Below are 25,803 nucleotides of genomic sequence, written 5' to 3'. Positions count from 1 at the left end.
CTCAAAGATCCAGGCACCATGACTTTGGTAATCTTAAATTTCAGAGCCCCTCAGTGATGTCTTTTCACTGGTTGTTACAATGAGCAGCACATGTCTCCCCTCCCCCTGCTCTCTCCCTCTGCATGGCAAGGCACAGAGGACACCTGAAGGGCTCTGGAAACAGCCCCCAGAGTCCTTGAGATTCATTAGCATAATTGTAAAAGTTGATTTTAGAAGGAAGGAGGTCATGTATAATAAATAAGATGACCACAGTTAAATTGTCTGGGTCTATGAATTATTGCCCCTGGTGTATCATGCTTGATTTTGCTGGTACATTTTATTTAAATACCGCATCAAGGTGAACATGGGATTCACACAGAAACGTGTCAGAAACAAATTTACCAATTTAAGAATGAAATTCCCTTACAATATGTGAATTTATAGGTTGCAATTAAGCCATATTATGTATACAAATATGTGCCAACTTATGATTATCATAGCCTCTAACAATAAACTTCATTCAATGGATAAAACAAATGTATTACCAGTCAGTCAGCCATGACTCAATTACACAGTTAATGGTAATTGGATTGACTTTAATAATTTCTACATTTTTTAGCTAGCTAAGCAGAGAGAATGTGTAGAAATGAACTGTGATGAAAATCCTTCATAAAAGGAGAGCAAACACCTATTGAGGAATAATATGCGCTTATAGATATGTTACCTACAAAATAGAAGTCAGATTAGAGCTTAATAATAGAGCTATTCATTATGGATGATTTGTTCTACAAGAAACACTCTGACCAAGTGACTAAGTGTCAGCAAGTGGTTATTGCGTTCATAATGACATTTTCCTGCATCTGGCCCGTTCCAAGCATTAACAATACAGTCTAAATAGACCTGAATCGAGACTTGATTTAATCACTGAAATGAGATCAAAAGAATGAATAGTAAAGTGGAAGAGGAAAAAAAAAAGATAATTACCTCTTTGGCTCGCTGTACCGCATCACTTGGAGGATTCCTGATTTGTGGCGAAGACTTGGTATTGATTTTGTCATATAGCTAAAATCAAACAACAAGAATAAAAGGAATCAAGTATGGTCCTACAATTAACATGATACAATTACATGAAAATAACCCTGATTTTTAATAATTCAGAGGATGCTGTACTTTTAGTGGGCTCTTTATAGGTTGCTTCTATTTGGTCTCCATCACAAGGAAATGCTGGGAATAATGTACAAGTCCTTCCTTATGTATTACACTTCTAGAAAGTTTCCTGCTGTAATAGTCTCGAGGAAGTGATGAAAATCCCTAATTAAGCTCTGGCAAGCTGTTTTTTTCCTGCTAGGAATGTGAAGACGTAAGATTAGGCTACAAGCGTGTTCCCTATTACCATTTATGAACTAGAAGACTGCTGAATAGATTTCTTCCATGGGATGGCACAGCACTGGAATCTGTACCACGGGTCATTATTAAAATATCCAGAAAAGTAGGAGATATTAACTACATAATCCAAATGCAGTAGTAGTTTATTAAAAAGGCAGGGTACATAAAAGACAATCAATATCACATACAGTATGGCAACAGATCTAATAACTATACTACTATAATCTACAACTCAGATGCTCCTCAAACTACAGTTTGTGTAATAATAACAAGTCAAAAAATAAGCTACAAACCTTCACCATACACCTGGTTTTACTTATGTTCCCTCTCTCTACAATTGTAGCTCAGACTGACAACAAACATAACAAAAAAGTTACATTCACTTACAGAACACCAGCTTCAAGTTCAATAATGAAATCATAATGTGCCTGGTAGCAGTCAACAGATCGTATAACGCATCACACAACATTTATTTTTAGCCCCGGAGTAATCCAGGGTACATATCCCAAATCAACTGAGGACTCTGCATAAAAATGATCACGGACAGATCCGTTTTCTTGTCTATGAGCACAAGTAAAGTGGTTCAGCTCACACATCCTTAATCTCCATCTGTGAAGTTAATGGCATATCCACAGGATATAGCAAATGTCTTCTAGATGAGGGTCACATCTCTAAATACAGTCTAGAGAATCTTATCCGAACCTCCCTCTTACACCAACATGCACAGAATAAAAGGCATACACTACAACATGAGCACAAAGCCACCGCACCACTTTACTTGTCTTTTGTTACAGTGGATTTTCATTAGTTGTACTGCAGAAAGTGTGCAGCTTTTTATTACCCAGTAGAAATGAATAGATCCTGGCACAATCTCTGCCAGGTTGGACCTGTTTAGACCAAGTCTAGCCTGGCCGAGACTTCTACTATAGTGTCCGCCACTTTTTAGTAAATGTGGTGGGCAGTATCGTGGCTGATAAAAAATATAACTCCCCCAGTGACTTAACAATACCGTCATTTTTCATGCTAGTCTTAATAGCTCCTTACCACTGTATGGCATGTACCTAATATATGCAGTCCTAGTCATATATTTGGCGTGGGAATGGCCACAATTGACTCAATTAGGGGACTGGAGTTAATTAACTTTAATTGGTGTGGGATCTGGCAAGGGTTGATGGAAAACTTTTGCGCAAAGCCAGGGTATGCACATTTTTCTTCCTCAAAATTGTATATCCAGTGTAAACCTTTACATCTATAAAACATTCAAGAGAAAACACAGAGCATATGCCTCAAGTATCTACGGTGAAAACAGACCATTAACAATTAAAGCAGTTAACCCTATTCTTGTAATTGCTGGGGTCCCACCGATGAGATTATTCCTCTTTAACCACATGATGCGGGATAACAAGCCAACTTTGGACAACCTCTTTAAATCAAAAACTTGTGAAAGGAACTTAAAACTATATATAGATCATCGCATAGATTAAGATGCTAAAATATGACAAATTTGCAACAATGGCACCCATATAACATTGGTCAAACATACCGAGACACACTGACAAACTGTTTGAGCAGGAATTACTTTGATATGATTTGCAAAAATTGTCTGACAGGGGTGGAGCCTCCTGATCCCCTGGACACAGACACCCCTGACCTGTCCTGGAGATTAGATGAAGTGTTGACAAAGCATTTCACCCCATCTCTAGAGAGCAGAGCCTCTGCACTGCTCCGCGCTCCCTCCATCCCAAAATGAGAAATACTTCAGGACCTGGAGTAATGTCACAATCATGTGACTGATCACATGCTTCCTGCATCACTGCAAGGTCCTGTAACCCAAGGTTGCTGGGATAGGACATTAAAAAGGACTGCAAGCGTATGGCGGTAGCAGAGCAGGGTGCATTATCCGGAAATTTTAAATTTTTTCCCCCTCTTTTTGGATGACTCAACCTGGGGTGAATTATATAGTACAGAAAATATGGTATTTAAAATTGCTTTTAATATTGCCTCACCTCCTAACCATGTAAGTTATCCCAATTTCTTATACACACACAAATTATAAATGATATTTACTTTTTTATTATTAGTGCTAGAAACATTTCAACTTTTTTTTTTTCATTTCCTTACATCCAAGACATTATGCATCTTATTCATTTTCTGAAGTTTTGGAAATCCCTGCATGGGCATCTGTAGAGCGGCCATTTACAAGCGCAGGCTCTTGTAAATGAATGGCGTTATTTCTTTGAGTTAGTACTTATTCTGGATCTTCAAGCACCACAATACAAAAGCAAATTACTTAAATGTGTTTTATGAGTCGTGCAATAGTAAGTGCTAAAGCACAGATTCGCGCTGCATTGCCGCCGTATAATGACCTTGGGCCGTAATCATTCCCATTTAATGTTTTCCTCTTCCACAAAGGAAAGCTGTAAATTTCCTGCTACCGAGTGACAAAGTCCTCTCTCGGCTGTTATCAGTTTAATGTGGAAGCAGGTGGAGCTCAGTCAACAGTGAACAGGATTAATAAGCACAATAATGGCTTCTGTTTCCCAAGTAAATAAGGCAGAGTATAACAATGCTTGATGAAAAGATGAACTTTAGTCCATCACTAAAGCCAAGTATACACACCATACTACGGTCTCTAAAAAGTGTTGACTACTTTATGCATAGTAAATTTAAAGGAGTAAAATTATGAACATAATAGATTAGAGAAACACATGAATAAATGTATGTTCCAGATGACCACCCACACTCCCCTGCTCCTCACTATTGCAGTCTGAAAGACAACTGGGTGCTTACAATAGGACATAAATGTGGTTATACCCAGTCCCACTGGCTAAGCCCCAATCCATCAACCATTCTCTAGGCTAAACTGGAGAGCTGCAGCAACTTAATTCTAATGTTGCATGGACAACTTCAACACCGCTTCACCAAATCAATTAGTGAAAGAAGGGAGGGGGGATGCAATTGAGCAGATGAACATTTAGATTTAAAATAATTTGGCTGTATACCTATTGGGCGACTCTGGGTTTTCTGACCATAGATAGCCCAATGCACTGATCTCTTGGAGATATTAACCAAAGGAGTGGAGTCTATTGAAGGATAATTGGGTTTTCTTAGTGAAACATTTGGGTTTTCTTAATGAATCATATAGTCATAGAAACTTTGCTATGAAAGAGGACAAAGTGAGAAGGTATATTTTTTTTTCTAAAGGAAGGGGAAGTCCTGTTCTAATTATGGGGAAGGAAATACAATTTTTTTGCTAACAATGATTATTCTATACAGGTGCTGAACATGAAACCAATTACTTAACTGGACAATACCACATTTATATGGAAGGCATATCAATTGCTGCTTCGTTCAAATGAGTTGGCAGCTATCACAAAAATGTAGACCCTAATAGAGTCACCCATATAGCACTTACCCAGATAAAGGCAGCAGGTCATGTGACCTTTCAGGAACAGGACTTGTAACTTCCTGTGCCCTGGCCTGCTCCTGGCAGATGGGAGGTGGCGTGTAGGCATTACTGTATACACAACCCCTATGTTATCACCACACCCATATCAGTGGGCATGCCAAGGAAATCCACACAACTCTTCAACTACTGCTGCTAAGGGAGGGTTACGACTGAGGTAAACCTATAAGGGTCTTGTACCTACCCTGGTAAAGTGCTTTACATTTTACCATGGTGCCTGTAGTTCACAAATCAGTATACAAAGTTTAACTTAAAACAAATCTACCACCAGGATCAAGGATTGTAAGCCAAACACACGTCCATGCTGGTGTGTGTCCTCTCTGGCAGGATCCGCTCTTTTAGCTTGTGATGAGCTTGTTTTTACATTAAAAATAAATAAAAAAATAAAAGAAGGGCTTCAAAAATTATGCAAATGAGACAGGGGCTCCTAGCTCCATAGCTGTTAATTAAGCCCAGAGCCCCTCAGTCTCACTTGCATAATCTTTAAAGCCTTTTTATATAAAATAAAAAAAAACAAAGGCATAAAAAGTTAAAATTATTTATATTAAATAAAATTCTTTTATATATTTTTGGATAATAGTGTTTATTTATTTAGCCCAATGCCTGTATTTTGGGAAGTGGTTGATTAAATTTGCCAAAAATCTAAGGATGTCATGTAGACATTTCTGTAAGTATTAGGCCAAGTACTTTCCAAGTGTGGTCAAGGGACTATTGTGCAAGTGGCTTTTGTTTCCCCATTTTCAAAATTAGGACATTTCATGTCATAGTAAACAATGCCCATAAATTCTAAGGTTAATCTTCATCTCCTGTACCCAGGTTGCAGGTGCAATGTTCACACAAACATTATATTCTTAATTGTTCTGAGAAAGCCTATTAATATTGTCTTTTGCTACCATTTTTCAGGTAAATATAAAAAACTGGTTTTACAAAGGCTATTGATCCATGTTTTTGTTCAACTATTTTTCTTGGTCAGTCAATGCGCTGACTAAAAGAATTTTAAGATAACAGAACACAACAACGATTAACAGTACTAACATTAAAAGAGGTCACTTAAGACCTAATCATAAAGATAACTCCACTATGCCAGAGTGGTCAGAGGTGGCCCTCACAATTATTGAATAAATAGCAAAAAATAGACGAAAAGAGGGAAATGCATGCCAATAATAATCTTATAAAATAGAGAAACTTTATTGATAACAATCAATTCTTTAACTAAAACTAACTAAAAAGTTCCAGGAGAGACAATGTATGAACAACCCAGGTAAGGGTACACAGCTGTATATGGAGTAGTGGAAAGGGAGCGCAGCTCCTAATGGCAGTAATGTGTACTGCACCACATAACAAAAACTCATACCCAGAAACAGAAGTTAAGCAGATAAACATGCAGTTATTTGAAAAACGTTTCAGACCCAAACAAGGATAAAAATCTGTGAAAGGGAGATCCCGTGGACCACAGTACCTGGTGTTCAGCCAGGGGTTGAGAAAGACCAGTGGGTTGAAACGAGCGTCGGGGGCTGAACACCAGGTACTGTGGTCCACGGGATCTCCCTTTCACAGATTTTTATCCTTGTTTGGGTCTGATATTTTTTTTCAAATAACTACATGTTTATTTGTAGTATTTATCTGCTTAACTTCTGTGCCTGGGTATGAGTTTTTGTTATGTGGTGCAGTACACATTACTGCCATTAGGAGCTGCGCTCCCTTTGCACTCCTCCATATACAGCTGTGTACCCTTACCTGGGTTGTTCATGCATTGTCTCTCCTGGAAATTTTTAGTACATTTTAAAGAATTAATTGTTATCAATAAAGTTTCTCTATTGTACAAGATTATTATTGGCATAATTCGTCTATTTTTTTGGTATTTATTAAAAGAATTTTAAGTCGGAACCCGTGGCTAACACTCACTCATCCACTACCCATCAACTAAATACAGAAGTCTAAAGGTAGTCTGAAATCTACCCCTTTCTCATGACTACCTCAAGTGGTTGTGATCAAAAAGACTTAATTGTGAGTTTGGTTGCAAACTTCACTTTGCAGTAGACAGTAACCGAAATCCAAACACCTGAGTTAAATACAATAGTGAAACAGGGAGTGATCAGCTAAGGCTCTGATGCACACACCATGGCTGGGGCCAAAGAGAAGAGGATTACTGCGATGAACATAAAGATCAGATTTTTTTTCCCCACCGGAAAATGCAAAGAAGAAGGGGTGTGTAAAATGTGTAAAACAGAAAAGGGGTCATAACAACTAAGGCTATATACACACGAACGTAGCACAGCAGCACATGTTGGCATCCGACTGAGCACTGCTCACCTCCGCCCCTCTCTATAGTGATGTATGGCGCACAGTGTTGTATTACGGCGAAAGATAGGACATGTTCCATCTTTCTCGCGGTTATGGAATAGAGTGAGTGAGTGAGTGAGTGAGTGTGTGTGTGGCCAAAAATAAAAAATTGCTGAGAGATAGGGACAGATAGGAGTGGCTGGACAGAAGCTGCCCGAGCGCAGATCAGTAATACAAATTTCGAATATAATTTGTGTATCAATTCCTTTGGATCTCTGCTTCATGTCATTCTATAAAAAGCTTCTGTTTATTTCCTGTGGACAGAAATCTGACCATGGTCACACAGGTGCGCGTCTTCTTACATCACACAGCTCTGATTACTCTTTATAATACTAATGAGCCGTGCACCTGTGTGACCATGGTCAGATTTCTATCCACTGGAAGTATACAATCAAGCTTTCTACAGAATACCAGCAAGCAGAGATCCAGAAGTATTGATACAGAAAGTGTATTGGAAATTTGTATTATTTTTCATCATACAACAATAACATTAATTTGCCGAAATGGGAACACCCCTTTAGATATGATCATAGACAAAAGATAAAACAAGTAGTCATAAACTTCCTGTTACTCAGAAATACAGAACAAACTATTGCCCGAGGCCTCATGGCAGCCACAATATTAAATATATTAAAAAAAAAGAAAAAAAGAATCCATGAGGAAGTGGGAACCAGTATTTTATTGCTAAACATATGACATGTCTAGCATGCAATTTCAATCATTTTTTTGTCCTTTAATTTAAAAAAAAAAAAAAAAAAAGGAAGAAAAAAAAAAATGTATGAAATAACATGATGATACACTGCTAAAGATTGGAATGATTTATCCTTGTAAAGTTATTTGTTTTCCTCCCCAACATGCAGCATCCTTCATTAACACAGAGATAAGTCACATCTATGTGCTTGCCCTCCATCTAGAGACTCACACTAATAATAATGAATTCACTCCATGAAGTATGAAATAAATACCTGCATTTAAAAACTATTTGGAAATAAAATTACGGATTATCTACAGCCTGTCACCGATTTAATAACTGACTATATTTACAGACGACCTGTAGTCACAGACAGACTCCTCTACCCACTTTGATCTCTGGTGAAGTTCTCTGGATGCTGGTAATTTACTTGACTTTTGAAGCCCAGGGCTAAAGTTAACATAAGAGTTAATGAAAGATGTCTGCAACCAAGCCACTTGTCCTTGTTCTTATGACAAACCAAAATTGAGAAAATAGAGTTGTCACCGAGACCAAAAAAAAAATTTGTGTGCCGTTACCTTTACAAAATATACCTGTTTCGAATTACATACAAATTCAACTTAATAAACCTGCAGAACCCATTCTGTATATAACCTAGGCACTGTCTGTATTATACTTTCTGGATTAACATACACAGAACTGACAGCGGCCAGTCACAGGCCCCGGCCCAAGCTGCATGCCGTGTCACAGTATAAATTATATAACAATACAAAGATAAACCCCTAAGAAGAGACTTAACATAAAAATTGTAAGGGTGTTACATGTATTTGCAGAACAGTTTTGCAAGTACGTCTAAGCTCCACATTTAGTGGAGTTGTGTCTATCTTCTGTTGTGGAATGGTCATTAGACCAGTGGAAATCTGTGCTTTGGTCTGAAAAGTCCAAATTCGAGATCTTTGGTGTCTTTGTGCGCCGCAGAAAAGGTGAACGAATATCTCTACATGCCTGGTTCCCACAGTGAAGCATGGAGGAGCAGGTGTGATGGTGTGGAGGTGCTTCGCTGGTTACATTGTTGGGAATTTATGCAAAATTGAAGGTATACTGAAACAGCATGGTTACCAAAGCATCTTGCAGCTGCATGCTTTTCCATCCAGTTTGCTTTTAGTTGGGCCATCATTTATTTTTCAACAGGACAATGACCCCAAACACACCTCCAGGCTGTGTAAGGGCTATTTGACCAAAAAGGAGAGTGATGGGCTGCTATGCCAGATGACTTGGCCTCCACAGTCACCAGACCTGAACCCAATCGAGATGGTTTCAGGAAACTCCTTCAAGACTGTTGGAAGACCATTTCAGGTGACTACCTCTTGAAGCTCATCAAGAGAATGGCAAGAGTATGCAAAGCAGTAATCAAAGCAAACGGTGGCTACTTTAAAGAACGTGGAAGTTGTTTCACACTTTTCTGGCAAGTATATAATTCTGTACTTTGGTCTGTACTGTATATGCGCCGTACATTAGTGGAAACACGTGGCCAAGTATGTGCCCGGGAAGAAGCTTTAATCGGGCAAAACATGATATTGTAGGCAGATGTTTAAAACCCCAATAATTTTTAATAAATTTAAAATGCTTGAACATATCCTCAGGTAATCTGCAATGTGTACACACCTAATTTTAAATCAGATAACAAGCTGAGCCCCTTTGGTTAATGAGTGGAAGTATTCCGTGGGTATTCAGAGTAGCTTGTAAATTGGTGTGAACGTGGACCTTGTCTTTGTAGAATATACATTGGATTTCTCCAGACATAACTTTGTAACATCCCATTTCACCATTTATGATGACATGTAGACAAAATAATCTTAAAAAGGGAACCTGTTCATCAGGATCACATATTTTCACCTACTTACAGGTTCCCAGAGTTTTTTTTAAACTATTTTCCAATTTTTTATAGTTATTACTGCTCCAACACATGTTTAAAGTTATACCTAACCTCTTGTCAGCAAACTGCATCAAACCAGTGGCATTGGAGCGCCTTGATTGAGTTTGCTGGCAGGGAGCCAAGTAATCTTTTATCACCTTTTAAAAGAGAGTGGAACCAATAATGTAAATTATAACAGCAGATTTGAAAATAGGTTCACAGGGCCTTTTTAATACTAATAACTTATCTGATCAGGTTACTTACTGAAAACAATTTCACAGGTCGGTCAGTGACTCACAGAGCAGACAGTGTCAAGATTACAGCATTAGCGCTGCTCTTTAGCGGGGAAGCAAACACTCCTTGCATCATTTAAGAATAAGATGCATGGAGTCCCATCCCTTGCATTGTTAGTCAGTGAAACAGAACTCTGCAATCTGTGATTCACATAACATCCAACCATGGCAGAATGAAACTTCCCTTCTACTGTAAAAAATTACATTTTTTTTAAGCCCTACCAACCATTTAGTGTTATGCAATTATAATCTACTATTTCCAATATTGTAGCCAATATTACTTTATTTTTACCTCTGCACTGGGAGATGAAATACTTCTACACTTGAATTGTATTCACTTTTTCCACACAAAGAAATTAAAAAAAAAAATCAGAGATGAACTTTTTCATGGTTCTATAGCACCCTCATATAGCAAAAAAAATAAAAAAAAATAAAAAAAAATAAAAAAGTGCAATTTACTGAAGATGCACATCAGCAACCAAGAAACAGAACATTACCATTAAATCACAATTATTATGGAAGTTGTGGAAATTAAATGTCCCATTGTATATGCACTATGGCTCTGGATCCTCATGTCTTGGCCAGAGTGGACAGCAGTTATACAGTGTCTGGATCTGTCATGCATTACTAACATCCCTTAATGTGAATGAATGAGCACTGCATAATACTTAATGCCCCCTGCCTGCAGGCTGCCCTACATGTCTAGATTATGGAGAACAAGAATTTATAGGAATGATGATTGCCATTTATTTACCCATGTAAATATCCTCCTGATCAGCTAAAATTAGCATATTTAATGAGTCTGTTTAAAAGGATAATGCAAAGGAGGATCAACAATATAACAGACTTTCTAGTGAGAGTATTCGGAATAGCTTATTCATGTACAAATTGTCCAATAGGTCAATTTCAAACACAATTCTACAACTTTAGGTAAAAGCCACAAATGTTGCATACACAAACATCTTGCCATTGCTCTACCAAAAAGGTGCCAAGATACAGGCTGCATTCTGTGTACGTAACAGACTGGCTTCTGTAAGACATCACAAGAGTCAGGGACACCGAGCAGTTTGAAATTAACTACAGACGACCCCTAGTTACAGCTCTCTGGATGCTTTACTTTAGTTCCAGACTGCAATGATCAGCTGTAAGGTGTCTGTAATGAAGCTTTATTTATAGTCCTTGTTCTCATGACAAAATCAAACCAAAAAATTTAGAAAATACAACTGTTACTGGAACCAAAATTAAAAAAAAAAAATTGTCGGGAGCTACAATTGTAGCATACAAATTTAACTTCAGAACAAACCTAAAGAACCTATCTTGTACATAACCAGGGACAGTCTATACTGCAGGTATAGAATATAGGCTTAATACAATTCCTACTATAAAAATGATAGGTCTTTAAGTCCATACACAATCCCTCTGCCAGCCTAACCAAAAGGGTTTTAGCCTTGAACCAGTTAAGACCAATGTCTTAAAATCTTGAACGGTTTTATGTTTGTCACCCACAAGTATTTCAGACTACATATTATAAGACTGCATACTGAACAAATGATATAGCTAATGGGGGAGGAAGTTGGTCAATGAAGACATTTTGGAACAGAAAATTATGGAACCTTTAGGAGTCTCTGAATTTGAGGTACTGTGTCTTCTCACTCCAACCAGAAATTAAAGTCAATCAGCCACTCACCAGTCCGAGAGCTGGAAGCATATCCTTATAAAACAGCCCATTGCCGCATACTAAACACACAGCACAAATGCTTTGCAATTAAAGCGAGACTTAAGCCAGAGCAGACTAACCTCGTATCCCGGGTCCGGCCCCCAGTCAACAAAAGAAGATATTGTTCTTCTGCTCAAGGGAAATCTAAACTAGTAAAATGGTTGACATCTGTATTCAGAAATCGTTTCCAGGAATGTGACCAATATGCTGGGGTGTACAAAATACTGATTTCTCTCGCATGCCTAACTTCAACAAGAGAAATTACAGGAGCCCAACACAAACTACTATTATGTGCCGGACAAAAATATGGACCCTGCTTCTAGGTAATGATCAATATCCAACAATCAGAGACATATAAACAGAAGATTTAGAGCACAATGTTTGCTAAGGGCTTTTACCATCTCTAAGTTTATGAATGTGTTCATGATTGAATGGAGTCTGATGTTTACTGGTTTCCTGCAAGCAGTGTGGGCCTCAATGTTGTGACCCAGGTTTGAAGCAGATCTTAAAGGGGTTGATCTATATTTTACACCGAAGGTCTATCTTCAATATGATCCTTTATTTAAATGCAGCATATTATAGCTATAGGTCTATACATCTAGTAGCCACAACATCAGGGCGCTGACTAGCAGGCTGCTAAGTATTTACACAGCGCCTGTGCGTACAGAGAGGGGGAGGGGAGCACTTTTTAAGTTAACTTAAAAGGAAACCTACCATCAAAATCAAGGGAAACCAGAGAACATAAATCATAGATTAAGGCACGGTGCCAGGGATAATTTTATTATATATTTGTTATCCATTGTCTCTTTCCTTCTAAAAAAATTTCAAACTTTTAAAATTATGCTCAGGAGCCTGAGGGGGTACCCTATCCTCTCAGGGACTTGACTTTATAGACTATTACACTGTCTCACCCTCCCCCTTACAGGAAGTGCTCATTGCACAAGTGCTGCGGAAGCAAGGTGGAGTCTGTAAAGCCAAACCACAGAGGTGCTACGGTAGTACCTCAGACTTTTAGAAGGACATGGATAACAAATAGATTACCACAGTCACCATGCCCGGTTCTATGGGCAAGGCTCCCTGGCTATGTGTTAACCCAGGCCATAAACCGGGCACAACACACGGTCGGGTGCCCTCCTCACCCCTCCATTCTCCATAAAAGGCTGACCGGTCAGGTCACGGTGCGATAAGACTATGCTCACCACACAGTGATCAGGTGCCATAGACCTTTTTGGAGACCATGATCTGACTACAAATTGTGCAGCCACGTTACAGCCCCAATGACAGATGTACGCATGAGGCTTAAGTGCTGCTGGTTTATCAAGCTTTACTTTGATGGTAAACTTCCTTTTAGACAAACCTTTAGTTATGAAGGGAAAAAAACTAATACAGAGACCTTTTAACATCAGCAAGTTAAGATAGTAGCCAGAGAGATCTTCGAGAACAGAAGACTTACATCTAGAAGTGTGTGCAAGTGCTGATCTTGGAAAACACTATGCAGGAAATCAAGGTCTTTCTCGCTGCAGTCTGTAAGTGCATGGATCTCCTCCAGACTATCCAGTACTTGAGACACGGCTCCTACAAGCAAACAAGAAGGGACAATAACAATGAGAGCCATTTTATGGCAAAATGACCATAGAACAATAAAAGCTAAATGACCAACAGTGATTAATGAAGGCCATTACCTGAAAAGGCAAAAACATTCAGAAACAAGAATGAATCAGAGAATTTAACAAAAGACATGAAATTAAAGAGGACTTCTATGATCTGAAACCATGAAAAATGGAAGATTAATTAATGAAAGTCTCCATAATAGTACAAAGACCGGAACATGGCTAATAAAAAAGTACAATAGCCACATGGATAAGTATGCTGTGAGATCATACTGTAGACACGTTAGCAGGAGAAATTGCTCAAATTTATATGGTTTATATTTCTATGGTTACTATTAGCCATATTTTACAGATTTTACAACTAGGGTCAGTTGGTATTATGGATGCTGAGCTGTTGCGATGCCATGCAGGAGCTGTACTGTGCAATAGTGCAATTTGTTTTATCAGTGAAAGTTTTGCAGTGTGTGCATGGCAGTTTTACAAGACTCGTCTATTCTGATCTACATTAATCATACTCCTGCATTTTTTTTGTTAATGAGTGTATAGGTTATTGATAATATTAGAACAAAAGGATGTGTTTAGTGGGGAACACTGGACGCAGTGTCTAGTGCTCTGTTAAAATACCATTGCAAAAGATTGTTAACCTGTACATTCTGCCTGAAAATCTCAGTCACTATGCGCTGTCAGGATTTCGGACACAGATTTCAATGGGGAAGAGATTTTCCAGCAGAAATACGCTGTTTGAGCTCTCCCCTAGTGTCAGTGGGCGTCTTTAGTGGCAGTGTCAACTACACAAAATGTTTCATAGGGCAGTTGGAAAAGCTCTTTTACACCCTCTAGTGGAGAGACCCAGTGTAGTCTATCCAGATTATATGTATCCGAGGCATAACATGTATCATATTAATATTTCTATCTAGAGGTTTTATCTTCATCAATGAGTTTTAAGAAGCCATAATCCATATCAGTAACAGGTGAATGTTATGATGGACAAGTCAGCTAGCATGCAGAGATCTTGAAATTATCAGTGAAGTAAACAAAAAAATTACATAACATCTTTATAAAATGGTTTAAAGGACATCTACCACCAGGATGATGGATTATAAACCAAGCACACTGACATACTGGCGTGTATCCCCTCTAGCAGGATCTGCGCTTTCTGCTTCTTATGCCCTGGTTTAAAGAAGGGCTTTCAAAAGGATTCAAAAGAGCCAGAGGAGCTCAAGGCTCTTTAGGTGTTAATGGAACCTGGAGCCCCTCAGGCTCATTTGAACAATTTTAAAGCCTTTTTTTCCTAAAAAAAAAAAATAAATAAAAAAAATAAGGGCATAGAAAGCGCAAAGAAGAGCTGATCCTGCCAGAGGGGGCACACACCAGTATGTCAGTGTGCCTGGTTTACAATCCTTCATCCTGGTGGCAGATGTCCTTTAAGTAGTTCACAGTAACATTGAGTTACAACCTTTCCATTTGAATAAGTAACTAACATTTTTGTATACATCATATTCTGAACTTTAAAGGGAGTTTGCCATCAGTTTAGAGACTGCCGACAGTCCTGGATAGGAGCACATAAGGTTTATCATGAGTATTAGGTTGAATACAAATGGCTGCTCTATCACTGTAAATTCAGTTTTGACTGCAGCTAAGACAACACACACTACCATAGCACCAATCTAGTGATCAGAACTGGATAAGTACACCGGCAAAAAAGACTGGTGTGTAAGACAAAGGCACTGAAATAAAACAATATATCATTTGATAAAAATGTACATCTTTATTATGAATACCAATTAAAAAAATAATAATAATCACATGACACAGCTGGTGCGCCAGAAACCCCATCTCCCCAGAGTGCCAACCCTCCCAGACAGTACACTATTCACACAGATGGCACAACATGTATATTAAGACCAGTCAAAGAGGAACCTCTATGAATAGTCAGAATACTTGATTGCCAGTCCTATATGCAGATATAAAAGGGGAATAGCCAAAAAACAGTATAAAGAAAAGGTGCTAGGGTGCAAAAAAAAAGGGGATGTTGAGAAAGGGTCACAGAATACCACCAGAGCATGTGTGGGGGAGACCACTTTCCCATGCATGAGGCCACTAACCGTGGTTTGCTTATCTGACACCCGGTGGGGAGGTGAGGGCTTCTGGTTTATTTGTACATGCTGCGTCGGTTGTCATTTTTTATCATGCGATTTATTGTTTCTTTTTTGGCCTCTGTCTTACATACTCTATTTTGTTGGTGTATTTCAATTTTGCATTTTGTGGGCCTGGTGTAATTTGTGAGCATTATCTGGACCTCCCACCCCAATTTTCCAGAATTGGATAAATGTCTGTAACATAGCCCATATGGTATGGAACAATTATGACCATCTCAATGTGGTTTAAATTACAAATTCTCTAATAGAGAGTGGAAGGGGAGGCTCTCTTCTGGGCTATAGCAGGTATAACCCCATATAATGGCGATACTACAACTAAGCCATGGACGGTCACCCACTACACATGAGCCCACAGAAGCGGTGGGGGATAATTTGCAAAACCAAAACAGAGCCACAATTAAATATATGATCATACAGGTGAATATCATCTCAGGTATATCATCTAGAAAAGAAATATTTGGTTAAACAAAGTGCATTACATTTATTAAAAGCATGCAAAAGGCACTAGGATAAAGGATATTGCAGTCAATAGGAGAACAAAAGGAATACCTACTTTCTGCAGCTAGAAGTCCTAGGGGGCAGCATAGGGGCAGACAAAAGTGAGGAGCGTAAGCCAAGCAAGTTACAGTAAGTAGACAAAAATACAAAATAGTAGCGCTAGCAACATTTACATAACCGCTGTGAAATACAATAAATAAAGATGAGACTGTTTCACGTAAAAACTGAAAGCGACTGATGCAGAAGTAATACTATAAATCACTTCTCAGACAGACTGATAGCTTAAGAGGATAACATAATTTCTACTCATGACTCATTGAATGCAAACACATATTCCATGTTAACACAATAAATCGACTGCAGCATAAAAGACTTACCAGACTGGAAAATTCCTAGGAAAATATCATCGCACGTATGTAGCAATATAAGACTCTTATGCTCCTGTCACCCCATAGGCACAAATGGTGGATGAAAAACGCCCCCGAGGAAGTGGCTTAATAATGGTAATCGTTTCTTAAATTTTGTGATCAGCCAACTTTAAAACCATTTTAAAGATTAAATAAGAATATCACCAGTCACAGTGTCTGCATTTATGAGTAGGTGCCCCTGGTTTATCCTGCTTGATTATGGTGGTAGATTTCATTTGAATGGGTTTTCAAAGTCATTTAAAATTTCAAACAAAGCGCAACTTTTACAATTTGAATCTTATTACCGTATTTTTGGACTATAAGGCGCACCGGAGTATAAGGCGCACCATCAATAAATGCCTGCTAAAACATCTGGGTTCATATAAGGTGCACCTGATTATAAGGATGACAGACCTGTGCACTGTTCAAGGCAGCTGTTGTCTGTAAATAAGGTTCATATATAAGGCGCACTGAACTATAAGGCGCACCTTTGAATTCTGTGAAAATTAAAAGGTTTTTTGTGCTCTTTATAGTTCGAAAAATACGGTAATGTTTTTGTCAACTGTGTGGAAAAACCAAAGGCTCAAAACCCTTTAGCTCTGAAATCGTTGAACATATATGAAATTTAAAGTAGGCTAAATTTTAGGCTTCTTCTATCCCCCAGTAATCATGAGGTACCTGACCTTACACAAGGAGACCATTCATACCGTATGCATAGTGATGAAGCTTCTACAGACAGTTACATTTGATTTAGTGGTGTAAATTCTTATCTAAAAAAGACTATTTTGGGAAAGTGGCAATAAACACTGGGAATATTGTGTAATCAAGTTGACAGTAAAAGTTTAGAGAAAATGATTAGACATCTGCCGTATGAGCCCATATGGTATTCAATTACAACTGCACAACAGTGAAAACTCAAATCTGGGAAACATTCAGAAAACATTTAGCAAGATTAAACCTTTTTGGTTTAGTAAGGCCCTAAAATTGTCTGCTGATATTTTTAGCTTGGTATAAGTAATATATAAAAAACATAATCTTGGTGGCTCAGTGACAGGCACTTAGCTATTAACAGCTTGTTAGGTTTATCTTGTTGTTCTAATCTGATCATAATAAACCGTTGTACACGTTTCTGAAATCTGCCCTTTGTATATAAGATTAAAAATGTTGCAATTTAAAAATAGGAACACAGAGCACAGTACAAAACCAAAAATGAGGTAACATGGTGGGCGGTGCGCTCATGAAAAGCTCTGCTCAGTTTAGCTGTTGCTAAACTGCCAGCAACTCACCTTTAGCACTATATTTTATATTCACACAAACGCCATAGACCTGTTGTAATTTCATGTGATCAGATACATAAATGGGGTAGATTTGGCAAATGTTAATGGATGTCATCACCCAGGTCACATGATATGAAGTGATGAATGGTGAGAAGGCATTCACCAAGCCAAGCAGGCCTCGCCCCCTTTGATTCAAGCTCTAGCTGAATGCACGCCTGCTAACATAATCAAGCTGATATTATGGGGATGTGAGGGAAACAATTTTTAGCTAAAAGGGTGACATTACGCTAACCCCTTAACGACATATGACGTCCTATTATCACTCCATTCAAGTCGAGTGTTTGCTGCATACTACAGCAAACACCCAACAGTAACACCTAGTATCAGTTCTAACACTAAAAGCAGGTGTTAACCCTTTGATTGCCGCCAAAGCTGCTACCAGCAGTCAAAAGGTCAGATTGTCTCAGATGTTAGTTTTCCATGTCAGCTCATCCCGCAAAAACAAAATCACTCCTCACACAGCTCAATACATAGAAGTATGAAAAAGTTATTAGAGTTATAAGATGGCAAAACAAATAATTTTTTTATATTGAAGGTTTTGAGTTTTAATTTTTCACTCCCCACTCACAAAAATCTATACATTTTTTATTTTTAGATGTGAAAAGTTGTGTGAGGGCTTGTTTTCTATGCAACTAACTGCACTTCATATTGACTGTATTTAATATTCCATGGCGTGTACTGGGAAGCAGGAAAAAAATTTTCAAAAATGGCAAAAAAGTGGTATTTTCGACTTTGGGCACCATTTTACACTGGAGGGTATTTTGATAGATCAGACATTTTGGGACACGGCGTTACCTAACATGTTTATGATTTTTTTCCGTTTACTTAGTTCGAGGGAAAAGGGGGCAATTTGAATTTTGAGGGTTTTTTTAAAATGGTGTGATTGTTCCTGCCATATACTGCAATACAGTATATGGCATTTCATATGTAGTACATGGCAGCTTGTGAGCCCTCACCATCTCTTGTAACCGGCATGTGACGTAATACTACATAACATGTAGGCAAGGGGCTAAAACTCACAAGAAAATGCGGCTTTTTTTCACCAATTTCAACCCATCTAGAATCCCTTCACCCCTCTTCATAGTGACATTTAGTATGCCATGTGTTTACTGGGAATTACAATCTGTTACGCAGAAAACAAGCTCACACACAGCTCTGTAAATATTTTCTTTTTTTTAAGTTAGATTTTTAGCGGGGAGTGAAAAATGGAAAAACAAAAAAAGGTCAAGTCGTAATAGGGTTAATAACTATCTATGGGAGCCAGTCACTAGCTTTATTTGTGAAAAAATGTGGTGACAGGTTCCTTTTCAGAACACCCGACTTAAAGACGAGTCATAGTTACAAACAGACACAACTGCCCACAGTGACCTCTGATAATGCTCTCTGGATGCTAATTTACTGTACTTTAGCCTCAGGCTGTAATGATTAGCTGTACAATGTCTGCAATTAAGCATAGAAGCTTCTAGATGAGGTTTCTTTTATGGCCTAGTGTGGTGGCATTATCCAGAAAATTTGAAGCGGGGTGTAAATTGGTTTTATGAAGTCAAGGAGGCGGCGAGTTTAACACGGAAGTCAAGCTTTCCCTGCCCTAAAATTGATTGTCCTGCGTTAAGGATGATGTCAATCACATGGGAGGAGGTGTTCAAAGTCAGGGAGAGCCTGGTGTCTCTGGCATTTATCAGGCGCCTGCTCTGAATGCAGTATTTGGTTTCTGATTTCTAATTTCTGTGGTGGCATTTTGCGCTGCACTGTTGTTGGTGCATTCATCTTCCTGGTTACTAGTGTGGCCCCTTAAAGTTAAGTGGTATGAGAATGCGCCCATTGGACCATTATAATAAATAGTTACAATTATTTCTCAGAAAATGATGGGGAAATAATGTAAAGTCCTATAAACGTCTGTTCTATTCCTGATATAAGGATATAGGCTTTTAGTTGAGATGAATGTGGATGCACATTTTGCTCATGCTCAGTAGGGAAGCTCCTCCCCTAAAGATCAGAGGGGCAGAAACGTATACACTTATCTTAGAAATGCTAGTGTGATCAGGAAAACTTGAAAACTTAAAGTGGTATACAGAGAGAATATATGGACAATCCTGGTTTTATGTTTTAGTTTGCTTTTTCCTTCAAGTTCATTTTTTAGAGGTAAGCTGCTCTTATGGATTGTATATATTATACATAGAATAGAGGGAGTTTTCTGACACCTAAATTTCAGAAAGTACTATAGTTCTAGAAGCTAAGCCTGCATGTTATGTAGCATTACTAGACTATGCAGCATTATGGTGTAGAACACTTTGTGAGCTGTTCCTAGAGAAAAGGTGGATATTGAAAGTTTAAGCATTCATCAAAACTGAAATTATTAGATGTGGACCATGCAGTTACTGCATTGCCCCCAACCCATGTCAGTGTAGAGAGGCTAGCCTTAAAATAAGAAGGTAAGACTTGAGGTCATCTATGAAGGAGGATGTGATGAAGGTGATGCTGCTTCGAAGAACTTCATAGACTCATTAAACAAATATTGATCATCAAATCAATACTGTAAAAAGCTGTATCCACATAGTGTTATGCTTCTAAGGTTGCATTCCAATAAATATTTTTTATTTTCTACCTAAATAACTTGGTTATTTTATCATAACGATGATAAAGCTTGTTATTACTGTAAATGTATCACAAACATGCCCCATGTATGGAGGTTTGGCTTGCAGACTGCACAACCCTGCATAGATCGGGAATAGAACAGACATTTAAAATTAAATGTAATACTTTTTTCAACTATTTATCTGTAGTCTGTGTCAGTACATTTATTATGACTACACACCCCTGAGGCTTCCTGTGTAAGGTATGCTTGGTGCCAAAGGGGGCTGCCTAACCAGGTAGCCAATAGGTAATGTTTTCCTTATGCAACCCTGTCCCTAGCCTAGGATTTCAATAACCAGTGGATCCATATGTAGTAAAAGTGTGATGAAAAATTGGCGTTTTGTGCGTTTTATTGTGTTTAGTATGGAAGACAAAATCAGTGATTTCACAAAAAAGCTTTAATTCCTCAAAAAGACAGCAAATCATTTGCCAAAGTTCTCAACCTTTGCGTTGCAAAGAATAACACACTACGGTTGTATATTCTGCTCAGATTGTTGGGTTTTTTTTCCTGCAGAATTTGGGTTTCCATTTGCTGCAGCATTTCAGTCATATAGGAACAACCACTCCTTATAACCTCTAATTCGGCAAAGCCACAGTCTGTTGAGGCATCCTGAGCTTAGGTTGTAGGTGCAAAGTCATAATATCCTGCTGCGGATAAGATTATTTCAAAGACCATAAAACTTTAATAAAAATAAATAATGGTTCACACAAACATATTATTGGCCACTGTAGGTGGATAACGGAGAAGTAATCTAACTGCAGGATTTCTCAAGCTGAAGCATTATCTAAAACCTACGTGTTATCTCAAAAGATAATCAGAAAAACCGTGTGGTTTCTTCTTCTTTCTAACACCAGGAAGGCATAACTGCAGGGGCAGAAATTGCTAAAGAAGATATCAACCAAAAATTTAAACCGCACTAGATTTTTTTTAGCATCTAACAAACAAAAAAAAAAACAAGAAAACACTCTGTATGATTTATATTTTTAAAGGGAACCTGTCACCACACTATCCCCCACAATCATTAGCTTCTTCTGTAATATTTATGTCTCTTGGAGGTCTTTTTAGCATATTTTTAAGTTACAGCATGAACGGGGGGAAAAAAAAGAAAATCAGCTTTTATTCTTTTGTATGATACAGTCAGTTAACCCCGTCCCCTCCATACATTGGCAGGGCTGGGACACCAGATGCATGGAGTGGGCAGAGAAGACTGCCCACCGGAGGCAGGGGCTGCATTGTACAAACAAAAATAAAAGATGATTTTTCATTAATGCTGCAAGCTAGAAGGATATTAAAAACGTACGTACATATTACAGAAGGTACGGTTTGTGGGCTGTGGGGTAAGTGTGGAGACCGGTTCCATTTAAAGGGGTTGGCCACTTTACACACACATTACAAAAACATAAGGTAACTGTGGGGAGTAGGATATTAGGTAATTTAGTTACTTTGCTATGGAAAAGAAAGATGAGGGAAAAGTTGTGTGTGTAAACTAAAATATAACTTTTATTAATCAAGAAAGCAGAATAGAACTATTAATATATTATTAATATATTAGTAAATTACCCAATATCCTTCCCCCCCACAATTACACACATTACAAAAAACATGAGGTAAAGTAGCCAACTCCTTTAAGGTCATTTTGACCATCTGGCTAAAAGAAAAAATGGCTAGAAGTTGATTAAAGGGATCAGTTTACCACATGTTCCATAAATACAGCTATAGACCGGTATAGAACCCTATCAATTAAATGCTTTTTAGCTAAAAATGGTTTCCCTCACATCCCCTTAATATCATCTAACCTGGCATACAGCCACATACTGCAGCAGGTCAGAGGGGGTGCGTCCACCTGCCCTCACTCACTACTATTCCACCCATCAGCACTTCATGTTATGGGACCAGCCTGATGTCATCTAATGTCCTTTACCACCTAACATTTGCAAAAATCTACCCCATGTATGAATCTGATCACATGAAATCAAAGCATGTCTCTGTGGAAACATGGGGAGGAGTGGACGTTGCCAACTCAAATTTCGGACTATAAAATGGATAAATCGAGGAAGTATTCACTGGAGATACATACCAACTATGTGAATTATATTAATTTATGTGCTGTTATACAACATATATATAATTTATATTTGGTCTCATGCACATGACCGTTCATGATTTAAGGCACAAACCCACAAGAGCACCAGGACCTGTGGGTAGTTTCGTTTGCCAAATCTTTCTACCAAAGATTTCCTTAAGATAAGGTCACCGGAGGGTAGGGTTAAAAAGCCAGTGATCAAGCACAACATTTAATTTGCAGCTTTTTTGAGCCATATTCAGGGATGTTGAATTTGGAATATGAAATATAAAGAAGGAATTTTGCTCAACTGAAACCACTCCTTTGCCCAAAAAGATGATCACAAAAATCTATCTTCAAAGACACAACCTAGATTAAAGCACATCCAGCCTTAGCAAAGCATCAAATATTAAAAAGAGGTCTTGTTCTGCTACCCCAAAGGTATCCTGATCTGTGGATACATGCATACTGCATTCAGTCATGGACATGGCTGTCATGTGTCACATTACTGGGATTATAGCCTCCTATAAATCTACAGAAGTAGTATAAGGCAGGTGACTGAATGCAAGTACAGAAGGCAGCATTGAATCCCTGTGAGAAGTGGACCACTTCATTTTTCTAATGGTGTTTCAAACCATTAGATATTTACCATTAGAAGCTGCAGTGCCCCACTAAGGTCTTCTTCACTGCAACAATTGCAGAACAAAATAGAAAAGAACCTGTCTCCACACCAATACCCCCTCAAGCCCACAAAGACCATCTTCTGTTACATGTCCCTACCCTGGAGGTCATTTTGTCATATTTCTAGGTTGCAGTATGAATGATGAGATTTTATTCTTTTGTGCCCTGCAGTCAGGCAACCCCACCCACTACATGCATCTGGCGTCCTAGCCCTGCATCCTAATCATGCAGTGCGACTGTGATCCCGCTACCATCAACGAGTGTACGGTGCCGGCTTCACAGGTGCCCCATGCATATGCTAGGCGTTGCTCAAGATCTCTGGATGACCGGAGAATGAGGTCGCAATTAGGAGGCTGGGACGCCAAATGCATGGAGTAGGCAGAGCAAACTGACTGCAGCAGCTGGGGTTACCCGACTGCAGGGTACAAAAGAATAAAAGCACATTTCTAATTCATTCTGCAACCTAGAAATATACTAAAAATATCTCCTGGGGACTTACATATTAAAAGGAGAAGGTACAGTTTGTTGGCTTGGTTATTGTGGTGATGGGTTCCCTGTAAATAATTAGCACTGACTGCAAGCTGGAAATTGCACTAGTGGGGGAATACCTGATGAAGTTGGGTCTTCTGAAAAGTCAGGTAATTCCTCAGGAGGATCCCCATAAAAAGAGTTGAATTTGTGGCTAGAAACAGCAGCTAAGACTGCCCCCTATGTAAGGAAAAGAAATAAACATATTAGGCATATCAGTGCACATACATATATTTTATGCATTTATAGCTACATAAATAAATGGAGAAACTACAGGGTTGAATATATACCATCAATAGTAGCAATTCCTCCCATCCCCTTTGCTTGGCCAAGCATGTATGGATGTATGAGTAGGAAGGGAGAAGTAAACCATTGTCGCACAACCCATTTTCCCTGAAAACATGGATCAAACATGTCCACTCCAAACAACCTATCCGGGGAGAATCACAACTGATTTGGTGAGACAGTCCAGCATTTTAAGTTGTTTAAACAACCTCAACATTTTTACACTCAACTAAAAAAAAAATGTAAGTAAGCAAAAGAAAGTGATTGCTAACAAACAGGAGGAGGAAATGACTGGTAAAAACATAAGATGGTGTGAATGTATGATAAAGCCAGGCACATTACACAACACGAGGCGGCCAGCAGGCAGTAAATTATGTACTGTATGGAAAATTACTTCCACAGCAAGTCGTGATTTATTGCATAACCAAAAGAGCTAACAAATCGCTTCCCAATTCAGATATCATGGGCTTGTCTTTACCAATCCCAAATCAAGCACAACTGAGATTACCAGAAAGCTCAAATAGAAAGGTCTCATTTGACTTTGTGGAGGAGAGGACTATACAGATTGAACCAAGCACATGACTGAAAATAGACAGAAGATTTATCAGAAATGTCTGAAACAAAAACTTTCTTAGTTGCTCATTACAACCAACCAGAGCTCAGTTTTTCATTTTAGAAATGGCTGTGGGGAAAAAATAACCTGAGCTCTGATAGGTTACCATGAGCAAGTGGAACAGTTTTACTCTCAGACCCTTGTGTGAAATCTCCCCCAATATCTCTCATGGAATACAAAATATTTATATTATATTTATTTTTGATGCATTGATTTCTCCTCCACAAGATTGTATGGCCCCAGCCCAAATATATGGCTTCAGGCATTCAATTTACAAGCCCGGACTCCTGAAACCTTACTGAAAAAAAAGTTTGCTCTTTGGACTAGCTAAGTGCAAAATACTTAAAATTGGGTTAACCCAGAGAAAAGGCACACTGCTGTCCAAACAACTAATCTGACCAACCTAAAAGAAACCATCAAGCAATAATAGGCATGTACTTTCATTTGGTGCTGCACAATGCAACTACACGATTCTAGCTACATACACTGAGAAGATGTGGTCTCTATGGCTGCTGGCATATATGATGTATCCAACACAGGAAACTGTAGTATAGATCAGCTTTCTTATCATAAACTTATAATCTTACCTTTAATTTCCTCCTTGCATTAAATTTCCTTAGCTGTTCTACGGTTTCTGGCAAGTGGATCTTGTATGCATAGCGATCTCTTTCCTGTAAAAAAAGGAACACTGTATTATCACACAATTTTATGCAATACAAGAATTATTACTATACAATATTCAGGTAGGCCCAAAGAAATGTTTCAACTGTTTAGAATAGTAAGGGCTGGTGTCAGAATATTTCTGGTCACTTTACCTTAAGCCATGGGTGATTAAGTGCCTCATAGACTGTTATTCTTTCTGCAGGGTCCAACATAAGCATGCGGCGCACCAAGTCTTTAGCGCTTTCAGATATATGGCTCCATTGTCGGGGATTCATCTAAAAATGTAAAAAAAGCCAAAAAGGGGTTGGTCACTTAACCTCATGTTTTTTGTAGTGTGTGTACAAGTGTGGGGGCAGGATACTAGGAAATTTACCAATATACATCTATTAATAGTTCTAAACGGCTTTTTCTGACATGTTAAGTCATGTGATCCTGACTGTCCATGACCAATCGCCTTTCCAGGACCTTAAGCTTACATTCATGAATACCATCATAAGGTTCTGGCAGGTAGAGATCACATGACCCTCCATCTGAG

The 25,803-nt window shown here is 38.5% G+C and overlaps 1 protein-coding gene across 13 annotated transcripts in view; it reads right to left on the bottom strand.

The window, feature by feature from the left end:
* Positions 1 to 25,803, bottom strand: part of CASK (calcium/calmodulin dependent serine protein kinase) — a 150,815-nt gene that overhangs the window by 43,316 nt on the left and 81,696 nt on the right. For 9 of the 13 annotated variants that reach the window (XM_072137777.1, XM_072137781.1, XM_072137786.1 and 6 more), the window contains exons 8-13: positions 25,421 to 25,543; positions 25,193 to 25,276; positions 23,788 to 23,887; positions 16,113 to 16,130; positions 13,244 to 13,365; positions 964 to 1,041 (exon numbers count right to left, since the gene is read on the bottom strand). In XM_072137777.1, the coding sequence (XP_071993878.1) occupies positions 964 to 1,041; positions 13,244 to 13,365; positions 16,113 to 16,130; positions 23,788 to 23,887; positions 25,193 to 25,276; positions 25,421 to 25,543 (525 nt within the window). The remainder of the gene's footprint in view (positions 1 to 963; positions 1,042 to 13,243; positions 13,366 to 16,112; positions 16,131 to 23,787; positions 23,888 to 25,192; positions 25,277 to 25,420; positions 25,544 to 25,803) is intronic. The other 4 variants (XM_072137779.1, XM_072137790.1, XM_072137788.1 and 1 more) reach the window with 1 other exon arrangement.

The sequence above is a fragment of the Engystomops pustulosus genome, chromosome 2 (assembly GCF_040894005.1).
Source record: "Engystomops pustulosus chromosome 2, aEngPut4.maternal, whole genome shotgun sequence".
NCBI lineage: Eukaryota > Metazoa > Chordata > Amphibia > Anura > Leptodactylidae > Engystomops > Engystomops pustulosus.
Note: the sequence above shows the minus strand (reverse complement) of the source record. Positions and strands in the feature narration are given on the sequence as shown.